The sequence below is a fragment of the Leiobunum rupestre genome, chromosome 10 (assembly GCF_980474605.1).
Source record: "Leiobunum rupestre chromosome 10, qqLeiRupe1.1.hap1, whole genome shotgun sequence".
NCBI lineage: Eukaryota > Metazoa > Arthropoda > Arachnida > Opiliones > Sclerosomatidae > Leiobunum > Leiobunum rupestre.
In genome coordinates, this window is record NC_143393.1 from 41,823,051 (window position 1) to 41,844,693 (window position 21,643).

Sequence of the window (21,643 nt, forward strand, 5' to 3'; positions counted from 1 at the left end):
CGTTTTTAAATGATCAAATTGATAGGGTTTACTCATTCATCGATATGCTGTCACTTCCGCTTCCTGTTCTCTACCCATCTACCTAAAATTATGTATAGATTTTAAGCCATATAAATAAAATGACAAAACTTTTATATTTTTTGAATTTTGTTCTTTGGAAAGTTTTCGTACTATGGCTAAAGACGTTGGTATCTTCCAAAGTTTTCCCCATTGCTGACAGATGAGTTAAATTTCTTACTGTAGTAAATTTTTTATAGATAAACAACTTAATTTCGTTTCATTTTATATTCCTATGTAAATTAGGGTTTTTGCTAAACACTTTAACCGATTTATTTCTTTTTTCATTTTGTCACGGCTTATAAGATAACATAAGGGTAACATTTGTAGCCAGGGTTTTATCCTTTATCATAGATCTAGTAAAGTAAACATTTTATAGTAGTGTTTGACTATAATCTCCCGCGTCAGCTAAATCGCCGAAACACGCCAATAGACGCGCAAAGAAAACCGCTTATCATTTAAAATATTTTTTAACGAACTTCCGAAGGAATTGTGGGTAGGAAAGGAGAATCTGATTGGCTATTACGGGAGTCTGCGCAAAACCTATATTATCCTAGCGGCGGTTCAGTGTTCCACATCTTAAACTAATTTATTTTATATTTGTAATTTATTAAATTATTAAGTTTTAATGATTTAAACGGTTTTGGAATATAAACCGTAGTTCCTGAAGATGAACTTTACAACTAGAAAAAAAGGTATGAAAATATTCAAATCTAACTTAAAAAATGTTTTTCGGTCAAGGCTTAATGCATCTTTCAATGTAGGTCTGCTTTGAAAGTGATTTTAAATGAAAATTTAAGTTTACCAAAAGGAAAGCTTCTACAATCTTCAAAGCCACACTTTGAACCACCATGTACACTCATTTAACAAAATTAATTTAAAATAATTATTTTTAATAATAGTAAAACGAAAAGAGGTCTTTTATGTATATCGTAAACAAAAAATGACAACATAAGCAGCCGACGTTCATAGACCAATCAAAAAGGGTTGATAGTTGTAAAACTCAGCCGTAAGATGTCGCTACCATCACAAATACCACGTGACTAGGCTGGATAACCCCTATTTTCTTCCCCCTTTTTCAAAATACCTTCCACGTGAAAATTAAAGAAAAACTGGCAACCAATTTCTTTACTCGTCTATAGCACAGCTTGCGATGTTGGCACCTCCCGCCCCTTTATTGAAACCCAAAAACTATCGCACCGCCTGCAGTTGGGTACCCTTAGGGCCCTATATCTTCGCCAGTAAAACTGCTTCTCGTAACCAGATCCAGCGTTTTTGATTATCATCGTTCTAAAACTAAAACAAAGGTCAAAGGCATTTGGGTACACGCCATCGTACAATGTGTTGGGAATATCTATAAAAAATTAACCGGGTAAATGTCGTGCATGTGGGGCTCCGAGTTCCTAACTTGGTAAAGGGCCAGCTCGATATCCACTATCGATTGATTTATCCTTATCCTTCCTATCCCTAACAGCGCAAGGGACAGACAATGCCCGATTTCAGGGCCTCTGATGTACAAAATTGATACAGAGACAGCGAGAGCGCAATATCATCTTTCTATTGATGTATCATGTTCCTTTCAATCTTAACAATGGGAGTGACAGCCAATGCCCAATTTATGAGCCCCTAAGTGCTCCATAATTTTCAGAATACAATATCACTTTCATTTAAAACACCCCAAAATTAGGACAGCGAGAGTGAGGGCACTACATCTCCTATCGGTTGATGCAATATTATTTATTTTTATATTTTTTATTATTATTTTCCTTCGTATTCCAAACAATACGAAGGGAAACCAATGCCCAATGTTTCGGCCATAGATATCCAAAATTGTTAGTTATTTAATATGTTACTAATTATAGGTGAAAACTATTCGTCAGTCCTGAACCGTTCAGACTGTCCCGACGCAAACTATTCGCCGGATATAGAATTCTCGGACAGTTCGGGCGCAGACAATTCGCTTTTAAGAACTGGTTTACGGATCGTTCGGGACTGTCCGAGCAGTACTTGCTCGAGAGTAAGAACTGTAGTAGAATCCAAGGTCAGACTTCGTTAAATTCGTCTGCTTGTTTTTTTTTGCGTCTTAATTTCTAGAATCTAGAGATCAACACTTTTTTGTTTAAAATATAAAAATGGCGGGAGTAGTGGCTCACTCCTGTAATCCCAGGCGTCCGGGAGGCAGAGTTTGTGGATGGCCGTGTGAGGAGGACCACTAATCCCCCAACGGGTGGTTGTCATACTTCCGCCACGGGTGTCCCAACCCTATCCCCAAGCGGACTGAATTGTCCCACCCGTTACAATCGCTCATAACGAGCTTCTAAAAAAAAAAAAAACCAATATATAAATATGGAAAGAAACTTAGTTGTTATAAGGTGTTATTTAGAAAAACAATATGGTTCTCCTAAAAATATGGGTGGCCACTGGGTTTTCCTCGGAGAAGGTAATTACTATTATTTGTATCTTAATTTTAACTTAAAATTTAAAAGGTGTATTTCATTTTTACAGATGGTATAGTTTATCAAATTAAAGACAATACTATCGATATAAGCAAATTACCCTATGAATACCCTGTTAAAAATGAGGATGGTGAAGATGTTTGTTTGATACTCTTGGATAGGGATAACGTTGAGAATTTTGGTGATAGCAGTCAAATAAATTCAAGCGAGAACATTGTGATAAATGAGAGCGAAAGCATTGTGATAAATTCAAATGGAAATGTATCTTCAGCATTTAAAAGAGCAAAATTATGTGATAATGAACCTGTTTCTGAAGCTTTTGTTGGCCGTGCAAGCACTTTACTACTAATAAATTTGTATGGTATGTATTTGCCAAAAATTCAATCAAAGCAACTATCAGCAAAGAGAGTGAGGCAGCTGATTTCAGAAGAGATGGCTTTGCAGGGTTACAGCTTTACAGCTGCCAAAGTTGAAAATAGGTATATCATACATATTTTAATTACGTGCAAAATTATTACTAAATTTTATATGATCATTTCTTATAGATGGAAAACTCTCGAAATGGGACACAAAAAATCCAAAGAAATTAATCATTCTTCTGGGAACATAGGTTTCAATTAATTTTAGATTACAGTGGTTAAATGTTAGATTTCAGTGATTATTTTATGTTTTCATTTACAGGGAATTGGATGCAATTTTGTTGTCAAAACCAAATGTTACACCAGTGGTGATGAGAGGCCCTGGAAAAAAAATTAGGCAACAACAATTAAAAGATATTTTTCAAGAAAAGTAAGAATATTTCTTGATTAGTGATGAGATAAAAACCAGTGATTTATTCAGTTCTAAGGCTACAACTTCTCAACAATTCCCTGATCAAGAAGTAATAAATTCTGACAACGAAAATGATTCCTTGCCACCAGAAAACATTTCTTGTCACAAATCCAAAGAAAAGGGAGATAGTGCTTTAGAAAATACAAATAGTGCCAAAACTAAAAGAAGGTTAACGGTTGCTCAAGAATTAAGAAAATTGAGGGAAGAGCTTCAAAACCGACACGATGAAAAAATAGATCTAAAGAAAAAACAACACGAGCAAAAGATTAATTTTTGCAATGAAAAATTAGATGTTCTGAAAAGCATTTTAGAAAAACTTAATGAATAACAAGAAAACGTTGGCTCATTTCATATATTTATAATTATAAAAGTACAAAAGTAATATATTAATTAAACCTAGCCTGTACAAATGCAGTATTATATGAAATTATTTTCAACTTGAAAATAAATTTACTTTTAAATTCTTATTGTTTTATTATTATCCCATTGCTCATTATCAAATAAATCTTGAGCAATTCTTTTCCTCAAAGACACAGCTTTTGCTTTTCTTTTGGCTTCACTTTCATAGGCATTATCCTCTTTGTCACTATCACAATCTGAATCCGAACTATCATTTAATTCATGTAATTCGTTCAAATCATCTTCATCACTCAAGTTGTGGAGTACTGTGCAAGATATTATAATATCACAGATGAGTTCGATGTCCCTCAAATCTGTGCTTTTCACGAATGGAAATCTTTTCTTCAAATCCCCTATCGTATTTTCCACCAAAACCCTTGTACGACTTAATTTTTTATTAAATAATTTCTGAACTGGAGTTAAATGTCCATTGTCTTTGAATGGTGTTAAACAAAATTCCTCCAAAGGATAAGCACTATCTGCTAAAATGTATCCATCTGTAGAATATGCATTTCTAACTAACTAGATACCCATCAATAAGTGAGATGAAGTTTTACCATTGCAGATTTCTTTAATTTGAGGAAAAATAAAACTGTTGATGAACGCACGGGCATCATGGACTGAACCAGGATATCCTGTGAAAACGTTCACAATCTTCCTTTTAACATCACATATGATTTGAATCTTAATTCAATTGAAAAATAGACAAGGAACATTTTCTTAATGAACAAAAAATAATTAATTAAAAATAAAACCTGTAGAGAATATTCCTTTTTTCTATTGAAATACGTCTGTGGGTGAGTTTTAGGCGCACTGATTCTTATGTGCGTCCCATCTACACATCCTTAAATGTATTGTTTAATATATCTTAATTTCTATTCAGCTACTTAACATTACCTAAAACATTGGGGAAACCTGAAATCTTTTCAAACTCTTTCTTCAAATCTTCTTTATCTTCGGGCCAACAAACAACACTCGTAGACATATTGTCAAGAAATGAATTGACTCTTTTCAATATGTTTCTAACACTATTTTGTGTAACGTTAAATCTGTCAGAAGTATCACTAAATGATACATTTCGATTCCCAACAAACCACAGAAATACTAATAAATGTTTTTCTGGGGTAATAACAAGCCTTCCGCCACCTATTAAATACTTCTAAATAAGTGAAAAGATTTAAACAAAATTACTTTTGGAAAATCCTGTAGTGATTTTTTTATAAACCGGGCTCTTTTTATAATATTAATATCAGTAAAATTACATTACAAATAAAAAAGTACGAAATAATTCAAATGAAATTTTAAATTTAATTTATACGTGATATGCAAATATAACAAAATAAAATGTATTTATAGTACAAAGAGGTTTTTAGATTGAATCGGAAATGCATTATAAACAGCTTGGCACGCCAAAATATACCTCTCCTCGGAAGAATTGTCCCTAGTGGTATTAATTTCTCGAGATGACCCTTAAAGATATTTACTAAAAACGTAATCCCGGTTCAATCCCCCCCGGTATAAAATTTTAATTTTAATTAAAATAATTGAGACGAAACAACTGAGTTTAATTTATTCAGAATAATATAAATTAAGTAGTTATAACAGTGAGTTAGACGTACTAAAACAATGCACAATTGAATTTAACCCTATTTACAGAACAAGTTTATCATTTAAATATAATACAAAAAAAATGAAAGAAATATCTAAAGAGGGTATTTGTATTTTTCTCGCTTACGACATCCTTGCCGCATCTTTAACGCTCATTTTATTTCAACACTCGCCCTTGATGAAGATACCGTAGAATAGCTATATTCGACATCTGGTAGTGGATGACTCGTAGACTTCCTGTTGTCGTTGTGACACATGACGCATGAAAAAGACCAATACCGTCCAATTTCCAATATCATATAATGACTCGCACACCCAGGAAATCAATGACTGCATTATTAATCGTAGATGTCCAAATATCCACACCAATAAAAAATGAATTAACAAGAAGCGAAAAACTTACCATTCACAAAGCACAGAAAGTTCTTGACAGCTCGTATATCAATAAATGACCGTAGACGGAATAGTTAGGGCTCTTTATAAATAAAACAAACGAACCAAATTGATGAACTGCATTAAACATCTTAATCAGTCGAGAAAACATTTAAAATAAATTACGAAGTAATGACGACCCAGTTAAAAACCCCGACCACTATGTAAACAACTCGATATTTTCTTCATAAATGAACTATTACCCTTGAAAACTAATACGCTAAACACACACGCAATAGATAAAAAAAAGACTGAAAAAACGAAATAAATTACAAAAAACTAACTGGTTCTACCCTTTAACCATTTTATCTGCTGACTGCGCTAAAACAAGATTTTACCTTTAAATTTTCATACGTAAAATATTTAGACTTTAACAAGTTCACAAAAATTAAAAAACAAAGTTCAATAAACAATATATACAGATATTGTATTCACCCGTTTAGTAAAAAACCCGCCTTATCATAATGGTTCCTTTACTTTAATACGTTTCCTAAGGAAGTCAATGGCTCGGCGGTGAACTATCCGCATTGTAACAATGCGACCTGAGTTCAATTCCTGATCACGATCAAATTTTACATTAAAGTACTAAAATATTAAATTAAATATAAAATTAATATAATTTATAAATATTTAATTAAATATAAGCTGAATACACACCACCGACGTTCGTCGGTGTGTGTATATATAGGTAGTGTCGGTTTTCGGCCGAAAATCAATGCTTTCCAAAATCGTCATGATTTTTCAGAAAAAATCAATGGAGATTTAACATGGGCTTCACGCTATGGGAGAACCAACTAATTTGTGCGCACGTGTAACGTATAAACGGTTACCCTGATACGGTTAAAAGTTTTAAAGGGACCTTGGTTATAGAATTGTCTAAGGACATTTTTTATTATTTGCAATAGAAATAAAATTTATTCTTATAAATGTAACTTAAAGATTATTATTGCACAAAAATCCAACAGAGGGCGATAATACTACGATTCAAATTAATTAACGTAAATGCTTTAGTCTATAGGATTATGCCATCAATCAATCATTACTAGAAATCAAATGGCGGACCAACTATGCACACGCTCGAGTTTCGCCTAAGCCTTGGCCAAATGTTTAATACACTAAAAAACATAAAATGAGTAAATTTATAAGAGAGCGTGGCTCAATGGTTTAAAGCGCGTAAGCGCTGTAAAAATGTCTGAATGTTTGAATTCGAATCTCTTGAGTGACTTTTTTTAAAATTTGTAATAATAATTAATAAATTTTTCTGTAAGACAATACTAAATGTATAACTTTTAGTTGGAATTTAAATATAATATTAATTAATGTAATAAAAATCCACGAAGGGACAGAGTGACTCCACAGTACTTCGTCAGTCAGTGTCACGATAAGGTGCTTGGGCACCAAAAAATGCAAAAAACCGTTAAAGATCAGTTGCAGAAACTTGAAAGCAATGTTTCTGTTACCGCAGGATTGGAGTCTAGACTGTTACTTTGCATTGAAGCTCGAGTAATGTTGAGAAGAAATCTAAATATGGACAAAGGACTTGTTAATGGAGCTATGGGTTCTGTCAAAGAATTTAAGAAGAATGCAGATGCAAGGACGTATATAAGGGGGGGGGGGTTTAGGGGGTTCAAACACCCCCCTTAGGACTCGATTCCTTTCTTACGAAACGAGCGCAATATTAAGAAATAAACAGTAAGACGTAAAAATGAATTGAAATATCCGCAACGCAGCACAGTAAAATATATTAATATATTAAATATATTAATAGGATCATTAACTAAATATGTTTTAGGACTAACTTGTACATGTTATAACTAAATAAAGAACAGAGAACCACTGTTGTACAATAAACTTTAAAACTTTATTAAAAAGCTATGCTACAGCCGTTTCGGCGCTAAAACTGGCGACGTCGTCCAGCAAAACTAATCTAGATACAATTTTTGGCCGAGAGTTATTGAGAGAAACAGAGTAAACACGGTTCGAGTGTAGGCACAAGAATAACAACAATACATTATATACCAAAGTAATATTCCCCTGGTTAAGTAACTGTACATAGTGCATAGCAATCTCCTGGGCGGGGCCATCAATGTTGTTAATAAGTCGATTAGCAATTTTTAATTTCACAATTTCTATAGACTCTCTAATGTTCAATTTTATTGGGTTGTTTTCTTTGGAGATTAGTTTTGCATTATTGGTGTCTATAGTGTGTGAAACCCCCCGAACATGTTCAACAATGGCTTTGGGCCTTTTTTGTCTAAGATCCGCATTGTGGTTGCTCTTTAGCTTGCTATACGTATCGTCATTTAGAGTTTCGTCAACCGCTTTTTCATTTTCACCTTTATCCAAAATGACTGTACACCCCCCTTTGTCTGCTTTACATATTATAATTGACTTATCATTTTTCAGAGACTTGAGAGCTGGAAAAACACAGATCGAACCAAAATAGCCCAAACTTAACACCAGGTGAATTTGCAGCTCTCAAGTCTCTGATAAGTCAATTATAATCTGTAAAGCAGACAAAGGGGGGTGTAGAGTCATTTTGGATAAAGGTGAATATGAAAAAGCGGTTGACGAAACTCTAAATGACGATACGTATAGCAAGCTAAAGAGCAACCCTATAAATAGTTTTCACAACAAAGTTAAGAGTACGGTGAAAAGTTGCCTACACCTAAACAATAAGGAACAGGAAGCGCTAATACCCTCCAAGTTTATAGCCCCCAGATTCTACCTATCGCCAAAAATACGCAAAGAAGTACTAAAGTTTAGACCGATTGTCGCGAACATCAACTCTTCATCGGAACGCATCGCAAAATGCATCGTCAAATGCTTCGGATATTTAGTAAATAAACATAAATATACTGTATAAAATTCTAAAGAACTTATACAAGATCTAAAGAAATCGGGTTCTAACTAAATGGAAACATAGAGTAAGCGATTTAATTATATTCCTCGACTACTTAAACTCACAAAACCTTAATATAAAATTCACAGTAGAAGTGGAGTTAGGGGTTAAAATTCCATTCTTAGATACCCTAATTCAGAAGAACGACACATCGTTTACCACGACCGTCTTTAGAAAACCTTTTGCAATAGTAGCACCACCACACTACAAATCCACACATCCCTTCTCTCAGAAAAAATCTGCGTTTCTCTCATACGTTGAAAGAGCGTTTAACATTTGTAGCGAAAAATTGGAATATAACCACGAAATTAATTTCATTAGAATGGTAGCACTTAATAGGGGTTTTGATTTAAATTTCGTCAATAAGATCATTTATTTTGTACAAAATAAAGCCGAAACCTTGAACCACACCAAGCTCAAACCGTTTGATAAGAAGGACAACTTCATAATATTACCCTATAGCAAACTCACAGAAAAAATAGGCCACCTGTGTAAAAATAATCACGTTAAACCGATTTTCAAACCCATTAACAAGATTGGAAATTATTTGCCAACTAGAAAAGACACAGTAGATAAGGCTGACCAGAGTGGAATCTATTTACTATCATGCAGTTGCTCAATGGGCTACGTAGGCCAAACGAAACGTTGCCTATCAGCCAGATTAAAGGAACACAATGCGGATCTTAGACTAAAAAGGCCCAAAGCCATTGTTGAACATGTTCGGGGGGTTTCACACACTATAGACACCAATAATGCAAAACTGATCTCCAAAGAAAACAACCCAATAAAATTGAACATTAGAGAGTCTATAGAAATTGTGAAATTAAAAATTGCTAATCGACTTATTAACAACATTGATGTCCCCGCCCAGGAGATTGCTATGCACTATGTACAGTTACTTAACCAGGGGAATATTGCTTTGGTATAAAATGTATTGTTGTTATTCTTGTGCCTACACTCGAACCGTGTTTACTCTGTTTCTCTCAATAACTCTCGGCCAAAAATTGTATCTAGATTAGTTTTGCCTGACGACGTCGCCAGTTTTAGCGCCGAAACGGCCGTAGCATAGCTTTTTAATAAAGTTTTAAAGTTTATTGTACAACAGTGGTTCTCTGTTCTTTATTTAGGATCATTAATATTATAATTTTCTCGCAAATGTATTAAAAAACTTCGTTTGATACACATGCGGAAATGTCATTGTCACTCGTCCCAAGTCTAGCCAGTACTTTAAATATGCGTTATTGAACTTATTGCTAACGAAAAATTTCGCGCTCGCTACGCTCGCGATTTCATCTGGTTGTGTAATAACTCGTCCCCCCCCCCCTTAGACTTTCTATATCTACGTGCTTGGAATTTTTTCTGAGATATTTGTTTTATTTGATAATCATACTACTGTAGAGAAAATTCAAAGAGTTAAAGTGAAGTTTGAAATTGTGACAAATGTGTATGTTCAAAGAGCTCAATTTCCTGTAGTTTTGGCATATGGAATTACTATACCTAAGAGTCAAGGTATGAGTGTTGATTGTGCTTTGATAAATATTATACAAAGTATTTTTCAAAGTGGGATGGCATACGTGGCGCTTTCAAGAGTAACGTCTTTGAATGGTCTTCATATACTTCATTTGGACCCTACCAACATATACGCAGATTGGAAAGCGATAACTGAGTATAATCGTCTTAGAACTACATTTAGACCAGATTTGCCACAAATAAGCTTGATTCCAATTAAAAAAAACCCATCAAATTTACAAGTGTACCAACAATTGCGCGAGGAAAGTGATATGGCTATTGTAGCAGGTCCTTCTAAGTCTAAGGGTACAGTATCTAAGCCCGTAAGTGGAAATATTCATAGTGAAATTATGGCTATTGAAGTGAAAGGATTCTTTAACAATGATAACTCTCGCTATGCAATCTGTATTTTACAAGCTCTTTTTCAAATTCCAGTTTGTCAGAAGTATTAGAGAAAAAGTCATTTGTGCAGGACCAGTAACTGCCGCATTTCAACAACTACTGTTTGAGAGGGGAAATCCGAATATTTCTCTTTTAAGAACAACTAATGTTAGACGTTCACTCAATGAGCGATTTCATGAAAACCTCCAGCAAGATCCGGTAGAATTTTTAATGGACCTTCTTCAAAAACTTGGTGAGGAAAATGTTCATATTGATAGTTTATTTTTACTTCGCATTCAATATCAAACTAGATGTCCACGTTGTCCGAATGAGAGGGTTTTTAATCATCCGCTTCAAGATGGTAATGTGTATATTGTTAATGTACTGGCTGATAGAAGTAATTTGTTTTTTAATGAATTATTGCAACACTGGGAGATATTTGAAAACAAGTGCATTCAGTGTCAAAATGAAATGAAAGAACGTCGGATGTATTGTACTCTTCCAGTAAATATGTTATTTTAAATTTGGCGAGGTTTACTTACCAAGGAACTTCACGAATTAAAATTCATACGCCAATTAAAGATTTTACCGCTGATAGAGTGAAAATAAATGACGTCATGTTTAGAACGAAAGCCGCTGTAGCTCACGTGGGACAGAACTGTGAAGGTGGTCATTACATTGTTGCTCTAAAGAACCCTGGATCTGGACCAGGCTGGACACTTTGCAATGACAACAAAATATCTCAAAGGAAAAGGTTTTTCAATAATTTGATGAATGTCTATTGTTTATTTTTAGAGAAAGTATGATTTCATAAATGAAAATTATAACTTGTAGTAAGTTACAAGACTAAATATTTGTCTCAGAGGTTTGAAATGCATTTACCTGTAACTTGCGTTTTCTGATATATTATCTTGGTAAAGCAGATTCTTCATTTTGTTTTCCAGATTGGGATTTTTAGTGTTAAAGTTAGGGTCACTCATTGGACCACTGGCTTAAGGTAATGGCTTCGCCGCCATAAAGAGAAAGTTAAGGTAACTAGACAAAGTTGCGCAAATTATTATTACCAGGCTATGAAAATACCATAAACATCATATAAATAAACTGATTCTGTATAAATACTAATCGGTCAAAGTGTGGTAACAAATAAATTGCGGTTTTAAGATATTTTAGACAATTATAACTCTGAAAGTGTTTATCGCCCGTGAGTAGTATTAATGTGTATATGGAAAATATCAAACAATTAAGGGTTGATAAATAAATGAAATAATACATTAACGACTTCGTAGGGATAAATTTATGAGAGCTGGGGGGCTGAAAATGAATTGGAAATCAGATGATACATATATGTTGGGAAAAGATAAACCCCACAATCATCCAATACTGTGTTGCGCTTTTTATAAGGTAAAAAATTTACTACTAGAACAAATAATTGAAATTAAATTATCAATTTAATTATGTTTCTGAATTTTAGGCCAATTTAATAATTTAACACTAAATTTAAAGGGAATAGAATCTCCAACGCGTTCTTTATGGAAGACCCCATCAATTTCCGCGATTCCCGCCACTAATCAACGATTATCAGCCTCGCAAGTGTGAAGAGCCTTCGGAGGCAGTGGACAATATTGTACGCCTTGGAGGGCGACAGAAATACCATAGGTTATATTTTTAACTATATAATACTAATTTACGAGACACGATACTTCATGACGTCATGAAGTATCGTGTCTCGTAAATTAGTATTATATAGTTAAAAATTGAAGCTTACACCATGACTCAAAAAGAATTTAAGATAAAGAATTACGTAGGTTATATTTCCTTTAAAATAATGTTTAGTCTTCCATAGATATTGTCCCCTAAACGCCCTATATTGCGGGTTTAATTTTTTCAGATTAGAGTTTGTTAGTCTTTTGTTTTATCTACAAGTTAGAATTTATTATTCAGTTATAAGTGTACAGCAAATTTTTAAAACCCTACTATAGGTTACGAAACCAGCTAATTTTTTTTAAAACCTTTCCTAAATTCTTTCAGTGTTGGGCATTTTTGTCAAAATTCCGCTCAGCTCACTCACCGCTCACACTCGCTAGCCCAATATCCGCTCACGCTCACGAACCTTTGAGCTGTAAAATCGGTGCTCCTCTCTTTTCGCTCTTTTTTGAGCGATGAAATTGGCGCTCCTCTCATTTTCGTTTCTCTGTCACTTTCAAAAAAAAACATTTTGCCGCTCAAATTCGCTGACAATGAGAGGAGCGCTGCCCATCACTGCGTACGTTGCTGTTTATTTGGTTCATTTTCAATAAAGCTCCTTTTTGTTCAAGATACTGCAGTTTCATTTATTTTAATTAATTTTAATTTTTAAATCTTCAGGTAAATAAGCACAATTCGTGAAAACGCCGAAAACTCGATTTTTAATATTTGCTGTAACATTTGCGCTCCTCTCTTTTCACTCTTTTTTGAGCGGTAAAATAAGCACTCCTCTCTTTTTACTCTTTTTTGAGCGCTGAAATTGGCGCTCCTCTCAATTTCGTTTCGCGCTCTTTTAAAAATTTCGCTCATAATAACAAAAGCGCTCACAATGAGAGGAGCGGTGCCCATCACTGGTTTCAGGGATAGTTAATTTTACGGGCTTAAGATAACGCCGTAAATACGCGGCTTTCTTAGTCTTTTCAGCTAAAATAGTGCCACCTGGTGAGTGTTGAGCGGCGCTAGACTGACACTTACAAAGGAGACATCCCGAAGTGTAACCCACCGATTTTGTTCAAACTCGGGGGATTGGTAGACCTTCATGTATGATGAAAAATCCTAAAGGGAATTTATTCAATGGGCAACCGTTTTGCCATGGCAACGAAAAATCCTAAAGGGAATTTATTCAATGGGCAACCGTTTTGCCATGGCAACGAAAAATGTAGGTCACTTAGAACAATAAAAATTTTTACATTAAAATTCTCTAGTTGACATAACGCTATGGTGGGGTCCTGGGTATAAGCCTAGCTGATTATTTTTATTCGACACATACAATCGGAACAAATAAAGATATAGCATCTGACCCAATTTATTAAAATTTATAACACATGTCACTATTTCCACATTGATTGGTTAACACGTTATGTTTTAAAATTTCCAAAAGCCGATTAATCTCTTATAGCATTAACGAGTATGCCATATATCCACTCCGCTTTTCCCATGTGATAATTACCGTGGTACCCACCTCCCCCTTTCCAATGCGAGAATTACCGTGGTACCCTTTTCCCCATAGTAGAACCACCCTAGTAAGGCCCTTCCTCCCCCTTTTGCCCATGTGATAATTACCATGGTACCCCCTCTCCGCTTTTCCCATGTGATAATTACCGTGGTAATATCCTGCTATATCTGTTTATATAAAAAGTCGGACTTTTGTTTTGACGCGCATGATTACGCGCTTTATCACGCGCGGATATGAACGCGCAGAGGTTTTGAAAAAAGAAGGAATTAGTTTTGTGGGTTTTTAGAAGCCAGGAATGTAGTAGTCACAATAAAATTTAAGTCTCTTCAATTTGCGTACTATTAGCTTAATACCACACTCAACACGACCATCGGAAGACACGAAAGTACCCACCTCCCCCTTTCCAATGCGAGAATTACCGTGGTACCCTTTTCCTCATAGTAGAACCACCCTAGTAAGGCCCTTCCTCCTCCTTTTGCCCATGTGATAATTACCGTGGTACCCCCTCTCCGCCTTTCCCATGTGATAATTACCGTGGTACCCACCTCCCCCTTTCCAATGCGAGAATAACCGTGGTACCCTTTTCCCCATAGTAGAACCGCCCTAGTAAGGCCCTTCCTCCCCCTTTTGCCCATGTGATAATTACCGTGGTACCCCCTCTCCGCTTTTCCCATGTGATAATTACCGTGGTACCCACCTCCCCCTTTCCAATGCGAGAATTACCGTGGTACCCTTTTCCCCATAGTAGAACCACCCTAGTAAGGCCCTTCCTCCCCCTTTTGCCCATGTGATAATTACCGTGGTACCCCCTCTCCGCTTTTCCCATGTGATAATTACCGTGGTACCCACCTCCCCCTTTCCAATGCGAGAATTACCGTGGTACCCTTTTCCCCATAGTAGAACCACCCTAGTAAGGCCCTTCCTCCCCCTTTTGCCCATGTGATAATTACCGTGGTACCCCCTCTCCGCTTTTCCCATGTGATAATTACCGTGGTACCCACCTCCCCCTTTCCAATGCGAGAATTACCGTGGTACCCTTTTCCCCATAGTAGAACCACCCTAGTAAGGCCCTTCCTCCCCCTTTTGCCCATGTGATAATTACCGTGGTACCCCCTCTCCGCTTTTCCCATGTGATAATTACCGTGGTACCCACCTCCCCCTTTCCAATGCGAGAATTACCGTGGTACCCTTTTCCCCATAGTAGAACCACCCTAGTAAGGCCCTTCCTCCCCCTTTTGCCCATGTGATAATTACCGTGGTACCCACCTCCCCCTTTCCAATGCGAGAATTACCGTGGTACCCTTTTCCTCATAGTAGAACCACCCTAGTAAGGCCCTTCCTCCCCCTTTTGCCCATGTGATAATTACCGTGGTACCCCCTCTCCGCCTTTCCCATGTGATAATTACCGTGGTACCCACCTCCCCCTTTCCAATGCGAGAATTACCGTGGTACGCTTTTCCCCATAGTAGAACCACCCTAGTAAGGCCCTTCCTCCCCCTTTTGCCCATGTGATAATTATCGTGGTACCCCCTCTCCGCTTTTCCCATGTGATAATTACCGTGGTACCCACCTCCCCCTTTCCAATGCGAGAATTACCGTGGTACCCTTTTCCCCATAGTAGAACCACCCTAGTAAGGCCCTTCCTCCCCCTTTTGCCCATGTGATAATTACCGTGGTACCCCCTCTCCGCTTTTCCCATGTGATAATTACCGTGGTACCCACCTCCCCCTTTCCAATGCGAGAATTACCGTGGTACCCTTTTCCCCATAGTAGAACCACCCTAGTAAGGCCCTTCCTCCCCCTTTTGCCCATGTGCTAATTACCGTGGTACCCCCTCTCCGCTTTTCCCATGTGATAATTACCGTGGTACCCACCTCCCCCTTTCCAATGCGAGAATTACCGTGGTACCCTTTTCCCCGCAAAAATAACTCAAACTAGCAGTCGTACCAAACCCCCCTGTACGCCTTTAAACCCCCTGTATCCAATGGCTGATACATAAAGGCCACGGAACTAACGTACGCCTAGAGGGCCACGGGACTTTCAAATCGGAACGACCCCGAAACTAACCCATACGATCGCCATCCCCCCCCCCCCCCTCCGAAATTCGCAGCGGAAACAGAGAGAAAATTTCGGGTGTATTGCAGGTAGGGACAAACACGGCCCAACTCTCAGGGGCGACAGATTTTGAGAAAATAGATAGTCGAACCACCTCAGTAACGAATTCAAAGGCAGTCTCGGTTTCCCTCTGTTCCGCGGGTCACTTTTTCCTCGCCGCCCCGCCTTTGGCTTCGTGACAGACTAAGCACACATTCCTGAAAGCTGGGACGTACGACCAACGTACCAAGCGCTCCTTATAATATAGATTAACCGGGTAAACGTCGTGCATGTGGGCCTCCGAGTTTCTAACTTGGTATCGATTGATTCATGGACTAATTAGTCCATGATTGATTTATCATTATCCTTCGAGGGACAGACAATGCCCGATTTCAGGGCCTCTGTTGTCCAAATTTGATACAGAGACAGTGTTATAATTTAGTTATAAGTAGACACAATAATGACTAACCATTTCTGGATAATAGAAAGTGTGCTATTTATTTATACAAGTAGAAAAAGGAGTAAAAGTTTAGGTACAGCAGAACCGATGTGTATGCTGTAAATATTATAAAACGATACTAATGCATTTATTCCCAACACCCATCCTGGATCTTTGATCCCTAATTTTTCCAGGTGAATATGCATTTTCTGAGATGGAACTATCTTTGTTAATTGATCAGCCAAGTTCCATTCTGATGTTACGTAGTACAATTTTATTTTGCTGTCTTCGATTAACTCTCTGACGTGGAACATTCTTAAAGCAATATGTTTAGACCAGTCCGACGTCTTAGGATTTTCCGCTAATTTGATAGCTCCTTGATTATAAATTTTTATCGGAATAATATTTCCAACAAAATCATTTTGTTGAATTTCTTCCAATAAGTTCTTTATACAAGTGCATTCCTTAGCAACTTGACTCCGTGCGATAAATTCTGATTCAACTGTGCTTAAAACAACACATCGTTGTTTTCTGCGAGCCCAGCTTACGATGGTTCCGCCCAATGTAATGGTATAGCCGCTGAATGACTTTCGGTCATTAATATCTGAACCTCAATCGGCATCTGTGTAAACCTCGATCGGTTCTCCAGTTTTCTTAAATTCCAGACACTTGTCTTTCATATCTTTTCGGTATCTTAGAATATGTTTTCACCTGTCCAATGATCTTTTGATGGCGTTTGGTTGAATTGGCTCATGTATGTTGTTGAAAACGCCAAATCCGGTCTAGTGTGTGTAGCCAAATACAAAAGACTTCCTATTGCTCTTCGATAGGTACTTGCCATTTTATCGTTCAATTCTTCCCCTTTTTCACATATTTTGTATTTGGTTCCTAAACACAATGGTGTTGCGACAGCTTCCGAGTCAGCCATACCCATTTAATGCAGCAGTTCGTTCGTGAAAAGTGTTTGGTCAAGTAGAATGGCGTCTTTCGTTCGTCGTGCACGCATCGATAAAACGTTCTGAACTTCACCTAAGTCCTTTATTTCGAACTCTCTTCGTAGAGCCTCTTTTAGTATCTTGATTTCATCAGCGGTGCCATATGGTACCAAGTCGTCAAGGTACGTGGTTACTATAAGCTCTCGAGTTTTACTGAAATAGACGCAAGGATCAGCAATTGATCTTTCCAAACCTGGCTCTTTTAGGAACTTGTCTAGGTGTCTATTCCACAGACGACCTGACTGATGAAGACCATAGATGGCTTTTCTTAATTTCCAAACGAGGTCTTTCTTCTTTAGTTCTTCGTGGGGTGATACGTTCGGAAATTCCTGTTTTAAGTCTTCCGTAAGTTGCTGGAAGCCATCAGGTATTTCCATAAATACGTCTTCATCTAGTTCTGCTTTTAAATAAACTGCCGTCACACCCAAGTGGTGTATTTCCCAGTCTTTCGCCGCAGCTATTGCAAAAAAAAGTCGTGTTGTCTTCATTTTAACGACCGGTGCGTAGGTCTGATCAAAATCTAATCCATATGTTTGCTTATTGCCCAACGCTACGAGCTTCGCTCGATGCCTGGCTATTCTTCCTTCGGAATCGTATTTAGCTTTGTGGTCCAAGGCTGTTTGGTTTGTGCTGCGGTCATATCTTCTCCGTATCCTGCCTCTATGGCTGACCAACAACCTTTAACTTCGAGAAGTCCTTGGGCCCTCATCGAACAATGTCTATAATTTTTGTCATGGAGCTTCTCGACCTTGTATTCATCTCCCATGGTTTTCAGTGGATTTATCTTCCGTACTCGTTTAAATTTCGCGTTTCAAATGTTTTTCATTCGAAATTTATTCTTCGGGAGTTCCACTTCACACTTCGACTCTCTTCTATTATTCTACTGCGTAATAATAAATTATCTCTTCTTACTTGACAATTAGGCCTTGGCTTCCGTCATCTTGAGTTTTACTTGATAACTTAATAAACGCTCTTAGTCTTACGTTAATTATCAACTAGTTACTTTCTTTGCGCCTAGTAGATACGTGATAGACCCATAACCTGTTATAATTTTTGTTTTTTGTGTTTTTTTTTTAAGAAGCTCGTTATGAGCGATTGTAACGGGTGGGACAATTCAGTCCGCTCATCCATTTGATTAATCAGGTGCGATATATGTGTTACGGCCACGCCAACGGGGGGATACTTGGGGATAGGGATGGGGCACCCGTGGCGGAAGTATGACAACCACCCGTTGGGGGATTAGTGGTCGTCCTCACACGGCCATCCACAAACTCTGTCTCCTGGACGCCTGGAATTACAGGAGTGAGCCACTACTCCCGGCAACCTGTTATAATTTAGTTATAAGTAGAGACAATAATGACTAACCATTTCAGGATAATAGAAAGTGTGCTATTTATTTATACAAGTAGAAAAAGTAGTAAAAGTTAAGGTACAGCAGAACCGATGTGTATGCTGTAAATATTATAAAACGATACTAAAGTAGTTATTCATGCATTTATTCCCAACAGACAGCGAGAGCGCAATATCATCTTTCTATTGATGTATCATGTTCCTTTCAATCTCAACAATGGGGTGACAGCCAATGCCCAATTTATGAGCTCCGAAGTGCTCCATAATTTTCAGAATACAATAAAGGTGGGTAAAAATGACGACCCTCCCAGCAAAATTTTAATTTATGTGAAAGACCAATAAGAAACTGCTATTACGTTACACGACGTCTGAAATGCAGACGATTTTAAACCGAAAACACGAAACTACGCAAGACAGGAAATTCGTTTTCATATAAATTCAAATATTGCTGCGAGGGTCGACATTTTTACCCACCTTTTAGTAAAGGCCTATATAACTTTCATTTAAAACACCCCAAATTAGGACAGCGAGAGTGAGGGAACTACATCTCCTATCGGTGGATGCAATATTTTCCTTCCTATTCCAAACGATACGAAGGGCAACCAATGCCCAATGTTTCGGCCCTAGATATCCAAAATTGATACAATGGGTACCGTGATATTAAGTTATTTAATATGTTACTAATAATGTAACTTAGTAATAAAATAATAGTTGTTGTATAGACAAGTACCAAATATGAACTATAGATGTCGCTACTATATTATTAGAGCCCGTATGCTATTCTAGGTCATTACCTTAAAAAGATACTCGTTCTTCAATGGCTATTCTATGTACAACCAAGTTGTGCTGTTCTAATTAAATATATATTTGTTATAGTTTATTAAAGGGGCTCCAAAGTTAGGTGGCAAAAAAAGAAAATTGAGCATGCTTTTCATTCCCACCAACCCCTCACTCGGCCTTGGCAGTGGTGGGCAGAGTCAACCGTAAATTTCGCACTTTACTGAATTTACACACATTTTGCCACCGAACTTTGGAGCCCCTTTAAGTAGTATTTACTTCAGATTATACATGAAAATATAACAGGCACGAAATCACCTTTCGATCACTGTATCAAATGTCTTTCTAAAACAAACTTTCTTTTTTTATCGGTGATAGCCCCATTCCCCAAATTGAAACAGCGACAGTGAGCGCACTTTTAGATTTATGTAATTTGTCTTTCTATTCCTAACTATTCGAGGACATCTTATACCGAATAGTTGGCTCACAGAGCGCCTACAGTTAAGCAGCCGCAACTAGTACACGATATCATCTATCGATTGATGTATCATTTTCTAGTTATCGCCAACTTTTTGAAATTATTGAATCTGAAAATAAAATTGACTATTACGAACACTCGTTTCTTTTCTAGCTAAATTTTTCGTTGCTTCTAAATAAGTGAAAAGATTTATGCAAAATTACTTTTGGAAAATGCTGTAGTGATATTTTTTTTGTAAACCGAGCTCTTTGTATAATATTAATATGAGTAAAATTACATTCCGTCTAGGTATCAGCGACGTAGTCATTACAGGCCTTTACGGAAAAAAAACCACATTCATCGAATTTCGGAAGCATCCATCCGGAAAATTAATTTCTTTGTCAATTATTGATTTTTCTTTTACCGTCACCTTCAAAGGTCGAAGACGATAGATTTTTCTGGCGTTTGTAATTATTTAACGAAAGCGCACCACCGCACCGTTGAATTTTTACCTCCCTTCTGGAATGTTACGCGTAAGCAATTAAAAAATGCCCCAATCCTTGTATAAAAGGGAGATCACACTGTGTAGGAGTATTATATTTGTCTAGTACCTTAAGGACTAAGTAGTTCAGTAAAATGATCGCTAAGGTATGTTGGGAAAATGTTGATATTTCAGCGTGTTTGCGTTCTGGAATTACAAGTATTTACTCGTAGGTGACCATCCTCGCCGCCCTTTTGGGACTCGCCTACTGCGGAATCCACGGCGGAGTTAGTAATACTTATAGAAAGCAAGAAGTACGTTGATTGAAATCTTAAAGTTCCATTAAGCTAAATTTGCTTGTTGGATTTTTCTAGCCTCACGGACAGTACTCTTTCGGATACGACATCGTCGGACACGAAGGCGCCAAGAACAGCCGGCACGAGTCTGGGGGACCGGCACACGCCGTGGGCTCCTACCAGATCCACGACATCGACGGCCGATCCAGAACCGTCCACTACGTCGCTGATGGACACGGGTTCCGCGCCAAGATCCACACCAACGAACCAGGAACAGTGCAACACAACTCCGCCGCCGCTTCTTACCAAGGTCCCCACGCCGTCCCATCCTACGGCGGTGTCCAATCTGGAGGTCACGATGGACAACAAGCAGGATACTAGATTCATTTTTAAATTATTTTCTTAGTTTGTAATAGTGATATCATGTCTTTTAGCTCGGAATCTACTCCTTTTGCCGAATATTTTTTTAAACCTAGAACAATTTTATGAACCTATCTTTCGCGTTTTTAAATGATCAAATTGATAGGGTTTACTCATTCATCGATATGCTGTCACTTCCGCTTCCTGTTCTCTACCCATCTACCTAAAATTATGTATAGATTTTAAGCCATATAAATAAAATGGTAAAACTTTTAAATTTTTTGAATTTTGTAAAAGATGTTGATCAAATATTCAAAATCTCCTTAATCGCCTTTTTATTTCGTGGGAATATTTGGTATCTTCCAAAGTTTTCCCCATTGCTGACAGATGAATTAATTTTCTTAGTGTAGTAATTTTTTTTATAGATAAACAACTTAATTTCGTTTCATTGTATATTCTTAAGTAAATTAGGGTTATTGCTAAACACTTTAACCGATTAATTTTTTTGTCATGGCTTATAAGATTAAAGGGTAACATTTGTAGCCAGGTTATTATCCTTTATCATAGATCTAGTAAAGTAAACATTTTATAGTAGTGTTTGACTATAATCCCCCGCGTCA

General features: G+C 37.1%; 1 protein-coding gene across 1 annotated transcript; it reads left to right on the plus strand.

Annotated features, from left to right (window-relative positions):
* Positions 1 to 20,448: 20,448 nt before the first annotated feature.
* On the plus strand, positions 20,449 to 21,227 carry LOC149925913 (cuticle protein 10.9-like). Its single transcript, XM_090160661.1, has 3 exons — positions 20,449 to 20,534; positions 20,601 to 20,681; positions 20,742 to 21,227. The coding sequence occupies exons 1-3, from the start codon at positions 20,523 to 20,525 to the stop codon at positions 21,042 to 21,044; spliced, it is 396 nt and encodes a 131-aa protein (XP_090016787.1). The 5' UTR covers positions 20,449 to 20,522; the 3' UTR covers positions 21,045 to 21,227.
* Positions 21,228 to 21,643: the final 416 nt, after the last annotated feature.